The sequence below is a fragment of the Adelges cooleyi genome, unplaced genomic scaffold, assembly GCF_023614345.1.
Source record: "Adelges cooleyi isolate 19-005CV unplaced genomic scaffold, UGA_ACOO_1.1 ACOO_flye_CR_arks_rails_tigmint_CR_PRNA_30, whole genome shotgun sequence".
Lineage (NCBI taxonomy): Eukaryota > Metazoa > Arthropoda > Insecta > Hemiptera > Adelgidae > Adelges > Adelges cooleyi.
Genome location: NW_026095971.1, coordinates 7,119,690 through 7,139,359, shown reverse-complemented (window position 1 = coordinate 7,139,359; position 19,670 = coordinate 7,119,690). Strand labels below are relative to the sequence as shown.

Here is a 19,670-nt window from a genome sequence, read left to right as displayed (position 1 = left end):
TGCAAAATAAGGTGCTCAAGAAATGCGCGAAAAGTAAAAAACTGTATGCCATCATGTATAAAACATAGTATATACATTATACATGTATGTATTTAATAACCTGTTCCGAAAACTGAAGTTTCCAATATTGTACGGATTTTCGGCGATAGGAGTTATTCTCTTGTAAATGTAACAGAATAATTTCAAAGCAGAATTTATCACTTAAGCATAGATTGTGAAAAAGTCATCAGCAACGACGTTGTCAATTATCTGAGTTTATATCTGCACTTAGGAAATATCATCTCAGTAAAACTTTACAGTCTAAGTGTTCTTTTCGTGTGCGGCCGGCTAGATGGTTTTGTTTTTGATGCACTCCTGGCAAGTGTGAACTGCAGACTCGATATTTTTCGGACGTGCGATCGGCCAGTCATCTCCCAACTGGAGTCTGCAACTTGACAAACTGTTATACGAAACCGGGTAGTATAAGATTCAGCGTTAATTGCGTACCATTCGAGTTAGAATGATAATTTACGACTTAAAAGTAGGAAAACGGATTCAAGTAAAATAAATTTAAAAGGAAACGTGTATTTTTAATGAGCTAATTTTAACATTTATCATGTACAATTTTCAATACTATTTAATGTCGAATAAACTTAGTTTAAGTTTCTTAGCTAATGATAAGATTACAATCAAGAAAAAATGTAATTAATAAATAATCAAAAAAATAGAAATAATAATTTTCAAAAAATGATATAAAACTACAGTGAAATAACGATATTAAATTTTGACATTAGATTAAATCATAATTTTTACTTTAATTCTTATTCATCTAGTATTAACTAAACGATGAATACAATCAAAACGCTTACTCAATATCATTAATCATATATTTTACCTATAGTCAATAATCGACATTAAAACATATACAATAATATAAACAACCTAGTAAAATAATGTTTAATTCGCAGCAATAAATTTGACATGTCACCACATAATTAAATATTTTTTTTACATGAGCACCTAAAGGAGAAATTGGCCGAGAAAATTTCCTGTTGCTATTTAGTGTTGAACAAATTAAACTATTTAAGTCAACATTTTTACTTTTTCCTGGTGTGCCCCATACAACATTGATGCGATTTTGGGTTACGTCAAAAGTACCTGTATTATTTTATTTTTTAGTTGAGTTTTATAAACAAAATATTGTTTCCCTCCACTTGAACAATATCCGCCTGAGAGCGCCAGGTTAGGTATGAAATATTGGGAAACTTATGTTTTTGTTTGGTAGAGTGAAGTTTTAACAAGATTTATATCACTATAGCCTTGTGGTGTACGTTAAACATGTGAGTCTTGTAGGTGAATCGCTGTTTGAAACTCTTGTTACACATGGTACAATGGAACTGGGGTAATAAACCACACTCGTACTTAAGGTGAACGGCCAACGAACGCTGCAGTTTAAACTTTCTGCCACACTTCTCATTCGGGCACCAGTGTATGTTAATGTCCCGTTCAGCAAACAAATCTGGATCAACAATAATTCACGCAACCGTTAGTAATCGCCAGTCGGCCATTTACAACACACAGTCTTTGCTAAAAGCGCAAGCTATTCGACAAAATAGAATTATCATCATAAACTACATATACAAGAGCAAAGAAGATTTTAATGATTAATAAACGTGTAATATTAGCCATTTAAACAAGCCGATTATTTGAGTAAACAACAAGTCTCTAGAACTATGTATTTAGATGTCTAAAAAATCTTCCAGGCTTGAGCACCAACTGTCGGGTCGAACTTCGTGCTTGCCGATCATGTGAGTTTTATAATTTGCCGGATACCTCATAAACGTTCCGCAGTAACGACAACAGAACCGAGGTTTCTTGCCGCCACATTCGTACTTGATATGATTCTTAAAGGCATTTCTGGAATTGTAGGATCGACCACAACTGTCCCAACACTTCCAAGTACATAACAGTTTACCATTGACCAATGACCTCACCTTACGATCTAGACAATTAAAAACATATTTTAGGTAACGTATTTTTATATACTCGCACATTAATTTTTTTTGTGGCGCATTACAAATACAAAACTGATTCCAATGTTATTTGATTCGATTCTCGCACAATGCGAAACAGAGATTATCTACTCCAACTTAAATCAAGATTTAACTCTTACTTGAAATGGATCATTATAAAATATATTATCATGTTTATGAGCCAATGTTTGGATTAATACATCTGTGTAAAATTTATATTATATTCTAATTAACGTATTCGTATGAATTTCTTACAACTAACAAGACATATACGACATAACATATAAAAAAACTACTGTAGTACTAACCCCAAGTAAACGGGTTTCATAAACCGTTATTTACATCTACTGTTCTTCCACTTTCGGCTGGTATCGATAAATAAGATTTAAAAAAATATATTTAATGTAGCTGAACGACACGTTATTTAAATTTTGAAAAACAAAATTGTTTTTTATGTATGTTCGATTAGCATCAACATGATATATATATTTTTAAATAATAATAATAAGTATTATATTGACGTTCTTTCAGCTCTCAGTTTGTCTGGATAAAACAAATTAAATAAATAACATTGCGTCATCAAATGTAGAATGTTTGATATTATGTATTTACAACGAATACATAATTATATCTAATACATATTACACAAAACTGAGTTTTCAGTACAAATATCAGCATTGTGAACACAAAGCATATGAATTCTGAAGTTACCGCGCTGCTTGAACCTTTTAAAGCACAAACTGCACTTAAACTTAGGATCGACACCGCATTCATACGTAGTATGGTTTCTCAAAGCTCTTTTAGATCGGTAAAATTTGAAACAATTACTTCTGGGACATTGAAATATTGTGGCAATACCTGAAATAATGACAATAAATTACTGTAAAACAGATTCGTTAATAAAGAGAGCACGGCTTTAAAGCAAATCAAGAAATCTAGAACAAATGTAGACGGCATATCAATTGATCTTCATTTGATGGTCAAACGCATATACATGATTTCGATATTCTTTAGTAGGTAATACACATACATAACTGAGCACTATCAAAACGTTACTACAGTGCTCTATAATAATCCAACATTCATAAGAGGTACTTTTCAAATAAAAAATTCAAAAAGCTAAGTTAAAAAAATTATGCTAAAATTAAAAAAAAAAAAAAAAAAGAGGGATCTGATGAATTAACGTTATGTTTTTGAAACACAACATTTATGGTATCGTTCATGACAATTATCAGATAACATTACACAATCCGTTAGTCAATTAAATATTCTTAATTATTGTATTCAGTTGTAACGTAACCCATGTTCAGTAATTTATAGGTAATGTTACATATTTTTAAACGTTCAGTTTCCAATAACATTGTGCACTATTTATGGGTCTTCTCACCCGACCAGTCAAATTCTAGGTTACTAAGTAAAATAAGAGCTAGATACTAGAAAACAATTGAGTTTTCTTCACGACTATCTTTTTATACATACTGTTATTCTGAGATAATAATACAAATAACATTAATGACATTGAAAAAAAATCTAAATGTGTTATTTATTATTATCGTTATGATTTCATAATTCATGGTTAACAACGAAGTTTAATAAGTTCGTGTAAATGTAATAATAAAAAACTAGATTAACGACTTAGATATTTTTATGAAACTATATATAGACCCCATGATGTATATTTATTGTACATAATATTATGTATGAGGTGGGGTTTAACGAATAAATAAAATATATAATAACAAAACGTAATAACGAATTAAATATGTTTGCATAAATATTAACAGCTTAATTATTATAACAAAAAAAAAACAATTCGGTAGATCGAGTTAACTTGTTTGAAGAATTAATATAACAATTTAACCCTACCGAATAACATCGGCAAATTAAAACCCTAATGGTAAGTTTCCGTTATCTTCCTTGAATCGAGTAAGAAGTCAATAGAGGAGGACTATACCACATAGTGTCTAAGTTAAGAAATTGCTATTTAAATCTTGGAAGATTACGTGAATTTTTCATTAGCATCCTATTTTCCCGTTGTTATTAAGGATATTTGATAGACTCTAAAAAAAATAACAGCCTTTAAGATTAAAATTAGACTATATAACAATATTTTGTTTATCACTCCAAGCTATTAGAAATCATTCGCATTAAACAGGGCTATGGGCTAGACCAAAGTTCTGTCCATTGTTAACGATATAAAATAGACGTGGACGGGTTTGGTATCAGAATAAATAGGTAAAAAAACAAAACAATTGGCGAAAAAGTGGAGGGGGCTTTTAAATGACACAGCGAAAACTGAAACACGAATGACAAAAGACACGTTACATATTATCATCCGTTCGGTTCGCTCTTTCCCCGCTTGAGTACGGTTGTTATAGGGGGGTCATTGAGACTCTTCGGTATTGTAAAACCACAAAGGGTTGCAATTGCCATGGCTGTCGTCATTTCCGGTAGCTGACAACGTTTCCTTCTTGACCGAACCGGGCAGGTGGACTAGCATGTGCCGGCGCATGTTGCTGTGTCGGGCAAAGCTCTTGCCACAGTAGTCGCATTTAAACTGAGGGTCAATGCCGCACTCGTACTTGAGGTGATTGTAAAGGCCGCTTTTGCTCTTGTAATGACTGCCACATTTTTTTGGACAAGCGATCCGACCATCTGATCCGGATTGCTTTAGTTGTCTGTTGACCATCCGCCACCGAATACTACCTGGGAACATGATAACAAAAAAAAACAAAGCCCCACGCGTGAGCAATCAAAACCAACAGTTAACAACAAAACTAATAATAATTATAAAATACAATATTAATTCGTATGTATTGTACTTGTCGGCGATACCGCCACCGCCGTTTCGGTCGTATAAGTAGTGTGTTATTTTTAGTATCGCAAACGGTACACAAGCGCCGCCGATTTTAACAATCGTTTGTAGTGACCGTATAACGTGTTATCAATTAAAAAATAAATTATAATAAACATAATAAGTGTACATATGTGTGATATTATTTATATTGTTGTTAGATCGATGTTAGTCTAAAGCAGTAGCGCTGATCGAAGCGGTAGAGTTGCAAGCTCCAACTGATAGAAAACGAACGTCATTTACAGTAGGGCAAACACAACCGAATTGTACACCTATACTTGTTTAGTCCCAACTTAATACAGGAACGTTAACTTAAAACTTGAATAAAACATTTTTTTAATATTATTGATTACTTTTTCGAATAATTTCTAATTAATAGCAGTTGCAATCATACTCGAGTATATCTTAGATTTTGAGCAAAAATATAACATTGGTGTTTTTTTTTGTGTGTTTTCAGTAACGTGTACTCGAATAAAGTCCAATGTTATTCGAGAGTATACTTTTATTATATAAATATATAAACTTAGGCATCAACGGCCATACGGTTTTTATACCACCAATCATGGTGAATTTAGCTTACAACATACATTTGTGTAGATATTACCAAGGCAGCAACTTAATTTTATAATACACACCACGTTATTTTTTGTAATAAAAAACATTTTGTACGTTAAAGATACCCATGGATTCCTAATACATTTAGGGATTAAGACATATAAGCAATCCGCTGTTAAATAAGATGACTCGGACTAATATCAAGTCAGTTTTTATCTGTTTTGCCACGGATTTGGCAATGAATGACTTTGATTTTACCAGCCTATTATTGTTTTTAATAATAAATATTAATTCTGTTACAGCCATTTTTCTGGAGGTCAAAAGTGTGGATTGCATGCAATGCATGTTTTTTTTTAAAGGATGAAATTGCAGAGTAGATCGATATTTATGAAACTTAAAAAGCAATACTTTATTCATTTGTGTTTAAACAAAAAAAAAGGATTAAAAATAATTGCATACATATAACAATTCTGAATAAATTAACTGTTTTTAAATTGATGCGCTCTGTAGAATTTTTTATTTTATTTTGTGAACACTCATTATTGAAACAAGCACTAGGCGTCCATGGGTCGTCTCATCAGCCATATATATATAAATCAGGGTGATCAACTTATCGTGAACTACTCAATATCTCAATGGGTTTAATTAATAATTTAATTTTTTTTTCCACAATGTGATTATGTGATATAATAGTTTATAAGTCAGAATGAGAGGGGAAGTGCGGTTAGGTGAAATGCGCGCAGATAAAAAAAATACTAAATAATAATTCCTCCAGCCCTGAACTAGAAAATTTAAAAACTTCAAAAATAGTTATCCAAAACTGGTTATCGACCAGTCAAAAAGTTAAGTACATTATTCTCAATTTAAAAAGTTAATGACATTTATGCCTCACCATTTAAGTTTCAAAAGTTGCTATCAAAAAACTAAGTTGGGAGGGTAAAAACAAAAAAAATGGTGAAAAATTGAGATTACATTATATAAAAACACTATGCAAAGAAAAAAAAATTAATATCTTATTAAACCCAGTGAGCTATTGAGTGGTTCACTATAAGTTGATCACCCTGTATACTTCAGACACGTTATTTTATAAGTATATGTTCACAACACTAAGCGTTACAAACATAATGTGATCTAAAAATATATTTCAAAAATAATAACAAGAATATCGTGTAAACGGTATATATAAAGTTTATATTTTGGTCGTGGGAGTAACTTTCACGTTAAATTACACACAAACGAAAATTATAATTAAAAAAAAATTAACTAGCAAAAAACGACGCCATTGTTGCAATGTACAAGCGTTTAACAACAGTCGATTTCGTTCTCGAGTTTAATCGAAAGACTACGGTTGTGCACAAGCAACTCATGACGCTTGCAATTGCTCTTGATGGAGAATTTCCTGAAACAAGTACGGCACGAAAACTGAGGCTCTTTGCTGCATTCGAATTTCATGTGCGTCCTCAGACTCTCCATGTGCTTGTGCCATTTAACACAGACCGTGCAACGATACAGCTAGCGATGCAACAGCTGCTGATGGACTGCAAACAACAAAACCTACACGTCATTTAGAAAAATCATGTATATTTGTAAAGCTAACACACTTGAGAGGCGAAAGCACTGTCCGCTTGTCGGCCTACGAGAAAAGTGAGAATTTTGTCACAATAACCTACACTATTTTAAAATAAATATGTAACTCGATCAATGTGTTTAAAATATAATAATAAATAACAATAATAAATTGCATAATATAACTATAATGTTATACATGTAATAATGGCGGTTTTGTCAATGACCGTAACAAAAACATAAAAATAAAAATGCAAATAAGTAGCATATTTCTAACAAAAACGTGCGCAATAAATAAATTATATAAAAATAATAATAATAATACATCAATAGTAAATAAAATAAACGTTTTATAAAAAATGAACTTGCACCTTGGTCTAAAAACCCATCTTGCGTTTATTTTTTGGCGTTAAATAAAAATACCTTTCTTAACATAATGTTGTAGACATGTTTTAGATCAGAATTAGCCAAAAATTGAGAATGTTTTTTTTAGATCTAACGTAAAAAATATAATAAATAAAAAATAATAACTATAACAGTAATGATAATTATATAACGCAGAATATTTATTTAACATTACAATAACGTAAATATAAATTGTATTTAAAAAACCCAAAACAACATCCAACAACGAAAAATAACTAATACACAAGCTTACTTTACATAAATGTATTATCTATCATTTTGTTAATTTGTATTAACAAACAAAAATTAGATTTTGGTTCAAGCTTAACAACTTTATAAAAAAATATGTTTCGTAATAACAACTAAAATAACGTAAAATAACTAAACGTTCTTGCTAGACCACAGCGTTATATTAAAATCCGAGGTCATGTGTCTGGCCACCATGTGCGACTGTAAATGCACCTTCTGGTAGAACCTTTTCAGACAAATGTAACAAAAAAATTGCCTGGTCTTTTGGCACTCGTACCTCAAATGTCTGTACAGTCCCGGTTTGTACTTGTACCTCTTGCCACAGCTCTCCCGGGGACACCTGAAGAACCCATCGGGACTCATCACAGTCGGCTTGACATCTATACGTTAAGAAAAACAAACAAAACACGCCCTTGGGTTGAGTACACACGAATGTATTGCACGTACTATGTATATGATTACATATGATTATTTAATAACACAGTGTGTAAATAAGTATTTGTGTGTCAAGATAGAGATCGACAACGCCGAGTTAGAAAAATAGTGAGGATTTGTACCCGATTCCGCCATCACCAAAAATAAATAAATAAATAATTATACATAGGGAATGTACAAATGTGGTAGGTAAGAAAAAAAATTGTGCGTTAAGAGCTATTTACAAGTCGGAAACGGAGAAGAGTGTCTAACCTATAGTATTCAATTCCAAAAAACTTGACTTTTTTTTAATTTATTCAAAAAAATATATGTATAACGATTTCTTATTTAACACAAGTTTTCACTCAGTTCTTTAACATTCTCATCGCTGGTTTAACTCCTACTTAAATGGTAAAAGTAGTTCACACACACACATACAATTAATTCCGAAGACGTGTTCAATTTATTTCCCTAGGCACGGCCGGTCACCTAGTTAATCGAGAAAACAAGTTAAGTAAAAACATATATAAACAATTTAATTATACAAATAATTAATATTTTAATTTTTTGGTTCGAAACACAACCGTCATATCAAAATCAGAAAATAATTAAGTTACATTTTACTTTTAGTTGCATTTACTTCTTATGGCTTACCCATTCACACTAGAGAATTGTTACAACAAAAAATTATTCTTAAAGCTAAATTGTGACACTTGAAAATCCCTTGAAAACTTGATTAAAAACATTATCATTAGATATTAAAAGAGGTATTTTCAAATGGCACATTTCAGCTTTAAAAATCTTTTTTTTATAATTTCTAACATTTTAATTGATTTTACATTATCAATTATGTTACATTTTTGAAATCATAGTTTGAAATAATTAAAAATCAATTAAAGGGTAATTCTGTCAAATTGGAGGGGTAACACAAGTCGAACATTTTTAATCATAATCGAAAAATTGTTTTGCACAAAATTGAACGATTAAATATAATAGTTATTATTAAACAAGGTGAAAATACAATTGAAAATAACGATACTTAAAAAAACTGTTATTTAATAATTTCTTCAATAATAATAACTTTGTTGATAACGTTATTCCGGTCACGTCATGACGGTCTTTTTAATTCGCGATTAACATATTAGTTGGGATCACTTAACGGGTTCAAAACAATAAACGCCTTTGCTTAGAGATCATGTTGGCTAATGATAGTGTTTCGTAAAAAGAAACATACAGAACATATTCAGTGGCACACCATTATTAAAGTTGTACTTCCCACACAACACACTAAATAATTAAATAGTGGCGTGGCGTGGCGATTAATTGATCGATTGTTCTTCTGATAGAGGTTTGATCAAGAGCCACTACTAATATGTCATAGATCATAGAAATTATAGATGAGCGATGCAGATCGAAAACACTATAAGTCTTAAGTCGATAATAAATCGTGGGGATTTTATAATCCAAAAAACGAGCATCGCTCATCCCAAATAATAACAGTTTGCACGACGATTTCTTTGACGCCAATGTTCATCTCATCAGTTCATCACAGACACAATTTGTGAACGTTAATTGTGTGAGATTTCATGTTTTCCTTGCGTTTGAACAGCCGTCCACACAACGCGCACTGAAACTTGTGGTCCACGCCGCACTCATAAGTTATGTGCCTCACAAGTCCTCGATGATATGTGTACATGCGACCGCACGTCAAACACTGATGTCTCCTCTCTGAAAAGAAAACGCACAGACTATTGGTAATCAGCGAAATAATCGAGTAGGTTTCTAACTTATCAAAAGAAAACTCTATAACTAGTTTCAAAGGGACAATTCAGAAAAAAAACCAACACTCCAAATTTAAATCGACTTCTACTATTTACTGACTACTTAAAAAAAAATATTATTATAAAAAATAAATATAATTTACATCATTCTGTCGGAATGCCGTTTGTACTAAACGCGGTTTTCAAAGACAAATTAAATTTTTTTTTTTTTATTGTGTAAAAAAAAATTATAACAAGCATACGTTACTTCACACTTGGTGTGTGTACTTGTGCAAAGCGAGGAGCTCTAATGTAAAGTATAATTGAATTAAAGTATAACTCTAATATAAGGGATCCAAAAGCTTATGCATTAGGCCCATGTGAGACTTGAGACTGGTCTTGCGAGAGAAAGGCTTGGAGCAGATGTTGCACCGAAATTGCGGTTGTTTCTGACACTCGTAACGCAAATGTTGGCCGACACTGGACTTGTTGGAATACGACCGGTTGCAGTTAGGTGTCGGACACACGTACCTTCTAGAGAACCCGGAAACTGGAAAATCATAAAACTTTGTTGTAAGTGTATGCAATGATAGAGCTCCTTTCGAAGTGTAGCGGGAAAAAAATGATTAAGGGTTTTAAGCCGTGGAGAGCAGCAGTCTTTACCGCTAGAGATCGACAGGGACCATTTACTAGATCATAAAAGGTCATTTCCTAGTAAAAGATCCAGTGGTTTATTAAACACTCTCTTGAGGTAACGACTTCCTCTCTCACATATTTTCTTCCTCTTTCTTACACACATATACCATATAATATTTAGTGATAGTTGGAGGAATGCAGGCAACCAAGCGAGTACTATCAACATGGTCGTATCAGATTTTAAAGCGATAAGGAACAATAATGCTACCAGCGATCAACGACAACATCAATTGTGGAGTTAACACTGTAAACACGATGTTATAATAACAAAATAAAAAACAACAAATGTTAAAAATATGAGATTAGATCATTTTTCTACCGACGTGATTTAAGTCGTTAAATACTTCTTAACGTACAAACACAATATTAATAAGCATATTTTTTATTAAGTAAAAACCAAATAAATGTGCACACTACTAGGTTTTTGTACTAGATATTCTCTTATTGAATACTTATCAATACGACAAAAAATATAAAAATACAAACATTTTCAACAATTATTTTTCAAGATGGCATGATTTTATGAACAGTGGCCATGTGCATTTTATAGTTGCCTTTTTGTTTGAATTGTTTTTGACAAATGTCGCACTTGAACTGAGGAGGTTTGCCGCACTCAACCCGGACATGATTGCTTAAGCTGCTTTTGTTCCGATACGTCCGACCACAATTCTTACACACTAACATCATTAAATCATTGCATACGAAACGGCCGACTGCAACATGATATAAAATCGTATGGCTCATGAAAACCTAATTTCATTGCTGGCGTTTGAACAGAATTTGTATTCTAGCCGAAGCGCGTTACTAATAGTTAGATTAAAAATTAAAACAAATAAATGCATATAAAAGCGTTCCTCGGAGTGATTTTTATTGCTAACGAATACATAAAATGATACGATACTCCACAAATGTACTTTTTTTATTTGTTTACAACACGTCTTGTCGACTACTAGGCAAAAGTATGCCATGTATGTTGCCCACGTGCGATTGCAAAGAATACTTATACCGACACTTTTTGGGGCAAACGGGACACTGATAAAGAGGCTCCTTATTGCCACATTCCATCCGTTGGTGTCGTTGCAATTCGTAAATGCGCATGTATGACTTGCCGCAATTTGCGCATACGTTATCTCCCATTCTGCGAGAACGACCTGTGGACAACAGACAACTATTTTAGTGATTTATCATTGACCTCCAGTTTTAAAACGACTGTAAAAGGATACTTTTTCGTACCAAGCCATTCTGTAAAACGTAACTATAAGCTAATTTTACAAGGAACCCCAACTGCTGCTGACTCAGAGTCTCACAACAACTCACAAGATAGTGCTAGCCAGTAAGAACTGCAATCGTGAATAATTTCAAGGTCTCAAGAATTTACTTCTGAACCGTCTATCGACATGAATTTCCATGATTATATCAAACGTCATTGTTGTCATCATTATTTTCTCTCAGCTGATGTATGCGTGCCTAAAACGGTTAACCTACCTAGTACCCACGATGTGGACTCGAGGGATTCCATAATTGTCACTTGAACGGCAGGACGCAGCCAACCAGTTCTACTTAGGACCCCCCTCTAACATTTATCTAAATTAAGTATATTATAATTTAAAAACAAGCGAATGCGAATTATAAAAAATATTCTACATTTCTATTTTAATAAATGTAAAGAGTGTACTTAAATTTCGGGTTCCATTCAACATTAAATCATGACATTAAAGTAGATTTAACAAGGATTAAAAACTAGTTAAGAGTACTGGAATCGAGATAATTTTTAATTAGCTTCAACCATTATATTTTACCATCGATTAAAATCCTACAGACTAATTTTTTATTTCTTTTAAAAATTAATATAGTCTATTTGCTTAAACGAAACTAATACAATAATCGTAATTAAAATAACAAAACTATTTTTAAAAAACTAATCAATTTTTTTTATTAATCATAATTCCCGTTAAAATTCACTATTTCGACAAATCAATCACAATCAGTCTATCTGTAAGTCATACATATATACATATTATAAAACAAAATCGAAAGTTTTTATTGTTTACCCGTTAACATAAACAAAAAATCAACAACATATAAATTTATTGCGTTAAAAACTATTTTGAAAATAAATTTGATTTAAACATAGTTATAAAATAACAACAAATAGGTAACCCATTACGAATTCCCTAGAACATAGCGATAGGTCTCAGCATCTACAATAAATCAGTTTTTATTAACTATAAGATAATAAATAATCTGTGTATCTACATATTTTCGTATAAAATCATAGATCTTTTTTTCAAATCACTAGTCATTTGTAAAAACGGATCAGTGAACTGCGTTAACTCAAATTGTAAAACAATTTTAAGTAACTAGTCGATGACCTTCAAAAGATATTGCTTGTATATTACACGTGATTTGTTAACTACTTATAACAAGTGACAATTACAAATAAACACAATGACGTCCCGACGACCTATCGAATAATATAGAAAAAAATATAAATTCAAGTATTTAAGTATGAAAATTTATGATTTTTCTGAAAAACAACTGGTGTTTGCCGGATTTTTTTCAATTTGAAAACGTCTTGTTGGAAAAATTAAAATACTCGAATAGGATTATTAGGATATTAGAATTAATATTTTAATAAGTACGATTTAATAAGTAACTGTAGGTGCTCGAGTTACGAATAATAATTATTGCCATATTAATTTGTATTTGCACGCGGATCACTTTACAAAAAAAGTTTATTTAAAATTCAAATCTAATCAAGAAAAACCACATTATTTTTGTACAAGGCTAAAACAAAAAAACAATTTACTAAGTTCCCTGTTTATATCTAAATGTTAAATTTTTTATTTCCGGTAAAACTGGTTAGAATAGATTTTTTTGAAAAACACATAAATAACAATTTCTCGTATTTATGGCAATCTCAAACACGACACTAACGTCTTTGGAAAAACTACCGTCAATGACCTTTTTTAGAAATCTATACCTACGTTATTCGCACAAAAGCGGATACGACCTTCGCTTTATGGGTGGTAAAAACTAGTACAAAATTTAAAATTCATCATTACTTGACCATTTCGAGAAAAGTAGACGCTTTCAGTACTGAAATTTTATAAAAACAGTTAATTTTTTTATAAAAACGTGTTTTATTCACCCTCTTCCTTCCTTATCACTTCAAAGGTGAGAATTTAAAATATCATCGTAAGAACGTTTTGTTTTTCATTTCCCCAATAACCCCATAAGCCCCAATTCCAGGGGACTGCGGCTCAAGAGTATGAGAATTTCCATGGAAACTGATTATCTTGATTGTTTTGGGAATATCAAAATTGAATTTTAATCATGCGACTCTCAGATAAGCTTTATTGTCATGTACATTTAGGTCATAATTACTTCGGTGCCTGTAAATGATCCTGATACAATTGAACGAGCGAGACAAAACAAAACAAACTTATTGTAATCAATTGATCACAAAAACACGAGTACATGACTCTTGTAAGAGCAGCCTAAGTATTTGGAACCGATTTTTGTTTGCTCTCATCATAGCGTTTTCTGTAAGATTAGTGACCGTTTTAATTAGCGTAGTACTGAGACGGACGAAAGGGTGGAGTGTTTATAAGCTGGAAGTGCCTGAGTCGTATATGTTGGGTCAGGTTGGTCTTGATCTTGCACATCTTCGGGCAGAATGGACACTGGAACTGCGGTTCCTTACCGCACTCATACCGGACGTGTCGCCACAGGCCGTGCTTGTACCGGTAGCTCTTAGTACACTTATCGCACTTGAAAGCTGATGGTTTTTGTAGGTGGTCGTGGCCGGTTTGTGGTGACCAGCCTGCCACCAGATACCGCATTTTGGTGCCTGAAAACATAAAACACACATACCTCCAATTAGAAATTAAGCGACACCGTACATCTAACTACAAACTATTACTATCATCTATGGGATGTAATAATAATATTATGATATTCGTAGTGTAGCATGCACATCGCGTACACACCATACACAAGGCATCTGTAGACTTAAAACAAAATTCTACCGTGTGTGTGCAACGTTCAACAACATGCAGTCCAAATACGAAACGAGTGCGTTTTACAGGCGACTATGACGCCCGATGACCGCACTCGGGTAGCACGCAGTTCTACTGTTTGGTATTTGGCACGATGGAAATCTGTAATCTTACTTCGACTTACTCAGATTTACAAACGTTTTATTATTATTCAGCCTCGTCTCATAAAATACATTGTCCGTTTGAACCGAAAATTATCGGCACGACTATTTTGACTCGTTAACACATGTATTTTTTTACGTGTTGAGATGGAAAATATAAAAAAATACTAAAATTATGTTTTTAAATAAACCTAACCGCGAGAACAGATGTATTTACGTCGAATAAAATATTTTTTATTTATTTTTATAAAAATACATAATATATCACTTTCTCTCTAACACGGTATACATATAAAATTAGTATAATTATTATCGTTATCGTAGAAAAAGAACACAATATTTACTTTGTTAGTATTTTTCAATATAAATAATATAGAATACACATATATTTAATATTTGTTTGGCACACAGTTTATCTCGAAGTCTCTTAGTTATCGTTTTGTAATAAAAAATATATTATATTAGTCGTTGTATAAACTCGGGAAGACTAATTAAAAAAAAAAAAAAAGACAAAAAAATTATAATAATTAGTAGAAAAAATAAATAAAGCAGCCAATTCTATGTTGAGCGTGGCGACGCGTTACTGCCGCCCGGGCAAGTATAATTTATGATAATGAACATTATGGACTAGGCCGACTGGGTTTCGGCAGCTTCCAGGGACAGAGCGGCCACCGAAGACTTGTGTCTTATCCGAATGTGCTGGTGCAGGTTAGACTTACGACTACAACGTTTCGGGCACATGGGACACGCGAACATGGGTTCTTTGCCGCACTCGTACCTAAGGTGTCGGTTGAGCGTAGCCCTGAACCTATACGTCTTGCCACAGTGGTAACAGGCCGACCTAACCAGCTGCTGAGGGTCCGGCAAGTTCCAGAAGTTGTCGTCTGCAAAACGGGGATAGAAAAAAAACATACCATCGTAAAAAAACATTCCAAATACATAGCAAAATAAAAAAAAATGTTCTCGAGGATATAAAAAAAAAAAACAAAATGAATACTATATACTCACGATGCAGCAATACAAATAACAACAACAACAAACGACAAACTGCTACTCGACTGGCGGCTACCACGAAGCTCGACTAATTATTACACACACATACACCACCACATGCTCATACAAGGACACACATCTATCTGCTTCTTGTTCCCTTCTTCGAGTATAATCTAGCACAATGATCCTGACGGTTTAGAACCTAGTATGTGTGTATGTGTGTGAATACTATATATTTTTTTTTATTAACGGCCGCCGCCGTGTCGACAAAAAATCAATTTTTAGTACTAAAAAAAAAAATTACTAAATACAAACCATGCACAAACAGCTACATCTGTTAAGTACAAATTAATGATTATTGATCGACTACTTCTATTTTAGTAATCATTAAATATAATTCTGTACTTTTGGTCTATAAAGACACAATCTTAAAAGAGTACTTATCGTCCGTCCTTTAAAAGGTTAATGTTTATTAAAATTCGCTTAATTGTTATATTTTTGCCAAAACTCTTTAAACGTGATTGGATATTATTAAACCGAAGGTGCAGAATTATTTAATCGGATCAAGGAATATAAGAGACGATATTCACATATTTCAACAACAACCATTTATACTGTTTTTTTTAATTTCGTTACCACAATTAAATTTGTTTTTATAAGCTATAGGATAAAATATACTATATTAAACTGATAATAATAAATATTATAAATAAACAAGAGTGGGTAATTATTACATAAACGATTATTGCATTTATCTGAGTTTTACAACTAACTGTACAAGACTAAGGGACTGCGATTTGTTTAAATAATTTAATAGGTATTTTATTTAATTAAAAATATGACTTTCTTGAAAATAAACTGCTGACATTAAAATAAAATATGTCGAAATATACGTGTGTAAGTTATTAAAACGAAAAGAAAAGACAGAAACGGATTGAAAAACATTTAGGAAATTTAATTTTCAACCGCTTCATTTAATTTTTCCTGTACATAATAAATATTGTAACCTGTAGTATTATGGAATGAAGTAAAAAAAAACATTTAAAAAATAAAGAGCATAAAAATTTAACGTTGATAAAAATTAATTTAACTTTTTTTTAATATGGAAATGTTATGTCAGATAGGTAGTTATAATTTATGTCTAATTTTATTGCACTAAAACATAACGTACAACTTGAGTAGTTAAATAAACACAACAATAAATCATTGATGATACGTAATTTTAAGTACTTAACTTGTTTAGACCCGCCACAATATCAATTATAATTTTAAACGAATAATAATTATTTAGTTTAATTACAATTTTTAATCACTTGTACGGAATTATTAATATCATTATTTTCGATTAAGTACTTAAAGTAATTTTCATTTATACAAAATTGCACCATTTTAACCCTTAATGTTAAATACAAAATAAAAATTTGCTATTCTCCCACCACCTAAAAAAAAAATTATAATAGTTTAAGGTACATAATTTCCTTTTGAATACAACTAATAAATTAAAATAAATAAATAAGTACCTATACAACAAAATTTAAAACCCTTTAAAAAAAATAATAATTATAATAAAAATAATTTTATAAAACAAAAATAAAACAAAAGATGCCAACCCGACGAGTAAAATATTTAAAAAAAAACAACGTATTTAACACCATAAATAATTATATAGTTTATGCTTTCAATTTTTTTTTTTTTTTATAGGTTAAGTTATTCTCTAAACAATTGCATTACGTTATCCATTCTTAATAGCTAACCTATATATTAATATTTATACATATATAGTAAAATAATAATAATACAATAAATAAATAATATATTTATATAAAAATATAATATATTATATATTATATATATATATATATATATATATATATATATATATATAATATTTGTATAATTTTTTTTTCCTGTTATACACCGCTTTTGAGCTATCACAATCGTCTTATTGCACTTTCAGATCGTTATTTCTGTGTTTGGATACATTTAAAAATGATATCTTAATTTTATAGTATTATATATATATTGATTTGTATTTATATAATATATATTCCACTAATTATAAAATGTTTAATAAAATCGTATTCGAGGTAACGGGCATTATAGATTTTTAATAAAGATTTTTTATTTTATGATAACATATTTATATGATTTTATGCAACAACACATATTTATTCTATATATATAATTGAATATACAATATTCCTGACAGTCAGGGGTGGATAAATATAAATATATATACATTGTATTGCACAGCTTTTTATTTTATTATCATATTCATTAGGTACCGCAATGTATCTATAATGTATTTAGAAGAGGAAATAAAGATTTAATTTATATTAGATTTAAAAAACGCCGTAATCAAATCAGGAATATTTTATACATACACTTAAAATTAAAATATCTAACATTAACCTTTACTTACTATACATACAAAGAAATTCAAATTTTGGGAAACATTAATTTAAGGCTTCTGCCTCGGTAATAAGGTAAAAGATAAAAACGTACAAATAAAATTTATAAAAAAAAAATATATATATATATATAATATATAGAATTTCTCAAATTGACACACCTTGACAAAAGGATAATACACAAATATACTTATTTTTGAGGAGGGGGACAGACGTTAACTCACCCGAGATCAGAATGTACAGCCGATAATCATTGGAAATGTTTTGATATGTACAAAATGTCGATTACTGTTACTTTTTTTAACTAGAACGACCAGGTTTGTCGCGCAAGGTAAAAAAAACACAAAATAATCGACGAGATGCGATAGTTAAAATCTTAACGACAGATAAACATTTTCAATAATGATATTATTATTAATATAAAACAAAGGATATACATAATTTAGTCAAAAGCTAGTAGGTGTTTAATTTGTTTTGTTTGATAATAGAAACGAATGAGGAAAACAATATTATTTCAAACATGAGGTCGATCATCGTATATAGAGAAGAGATAAACATCGATGCACACGCGGTCAATGATAATAAAGATAGCGAGATGAAGAAGGAGGAAAAAGAAGTGAAGGAGACAAGACAAACGAGCGACTAGACCTCTTTTGTCGGTGCTTCAGTGACAGGTGGCGTAGGGGTGGCGGCCAAGTTTAACTTGTTCAGGTGTTTGTAGTTGATGTGTGTCTTCAGGTTGTCTCTCCTGTAAAAATCTTTGAAACATATACCGCACCGGTACTGTTTGATGCGATCGCACTCGTAGCGTACATGCCGGTACAAGTGGTTCCGGTTCCGATAACTCCGAGGGCACTTTGGACAAGGGAAACGCGGTTCTGCGGATCCGTCGGCCGAAGAGGCGGTCACTGCCGGATTACCTAAGCTTTCGGTAGACCCTGTAGCGGTAGCAGCAGCAGCAACAGCAGCCGTAGTTGCGGCAGTAGTAGACCGTGGCTGCTGTGGAGTTTGCGATTGGCACGCCGAAGACGATTGCCTGCTGCCACTCGTGGCCAAGGTGGAATGGAATGTCTCGGAGGTGCTGGTCCAGTACTGGAGCCTGGCTTTGGTCAACGGGTCTAACATCATCCTATTGTATTTGTTTGCCGAAGCTACGAGATTCCGAGTAAACAAAACAAACAAAAAGTAGCAGAAATTAGACGAAAAATGTTTTTCAAAATAGGAAACAACAATAATGATAATAATTATGAACTAGTTTTGCCACAGTACATACACCGAAGCCCAGTGGGACCGTCCGCCAACAAGCAGTGTTATTCGTCCCGATAGGTCAAGTTAGGTTAGGTTAGGATCGTTGTTTTTAATTATAAAAACCAAACCTAACCTAACCTAGCCGATAAGTTACTCTCGGCGGTCACGTAGAACCGCTACATTGATCAAATAACGACAACCCGGGTTCACCGATATTCGTCAATTACACGCCAGATTACTGATGACATAACAAGTGAAACCGAGCGTTCGACAAATAAAAACAATTAGGTTGTATATAATTACCCAAAAACAAAGTAATTTCAAGTTAACACTTACCCGCAGCCG

General features: G+C 31.9%; 1 protein-coding gene across 48 annotated transcripts in view; it reads right to left on the bottom strand.

The window, feature by feature from the left end:
* The window catches only part of LOC126839087 (longitudinals lacking protein-like), a 143,012-nt gene that overhangs the window by 65,687 nt on the left and 57,655 nt on the right, over positions 1-19,670 (bottom strand). Inside the window, exon 5 of one of the 48 annotated variants that reach the window (XM_050574103.1) lies at positions 1,269-1,498. The exons of 40 other annotated variants lie outside the window; for them this stretch is intronic. In XM_050574103.1, the coding sequence (XP_050430060.1) occupies positions 1,284-1,498 (215 nt within the window). In that variant the 3' untranslated portion in view covers positions 1,269-1,283. Of the gene's footprint in view, positions 1-1,268; positions 1,499-4,372; positions 4,719-7,758; positions 8,022-10,141; positions 10,366-11,000; positions 11,225-14,062; positions 14,365-14,891; positions 15,558-18,211; positions 19,229-19,670 lie in introns of those variants that run through there. 7 more of the 48 variants (XM_050574069.1, XM_050574082.1, XM_050574105.1 and 4 more) reach the window with 7 other exon arrangements.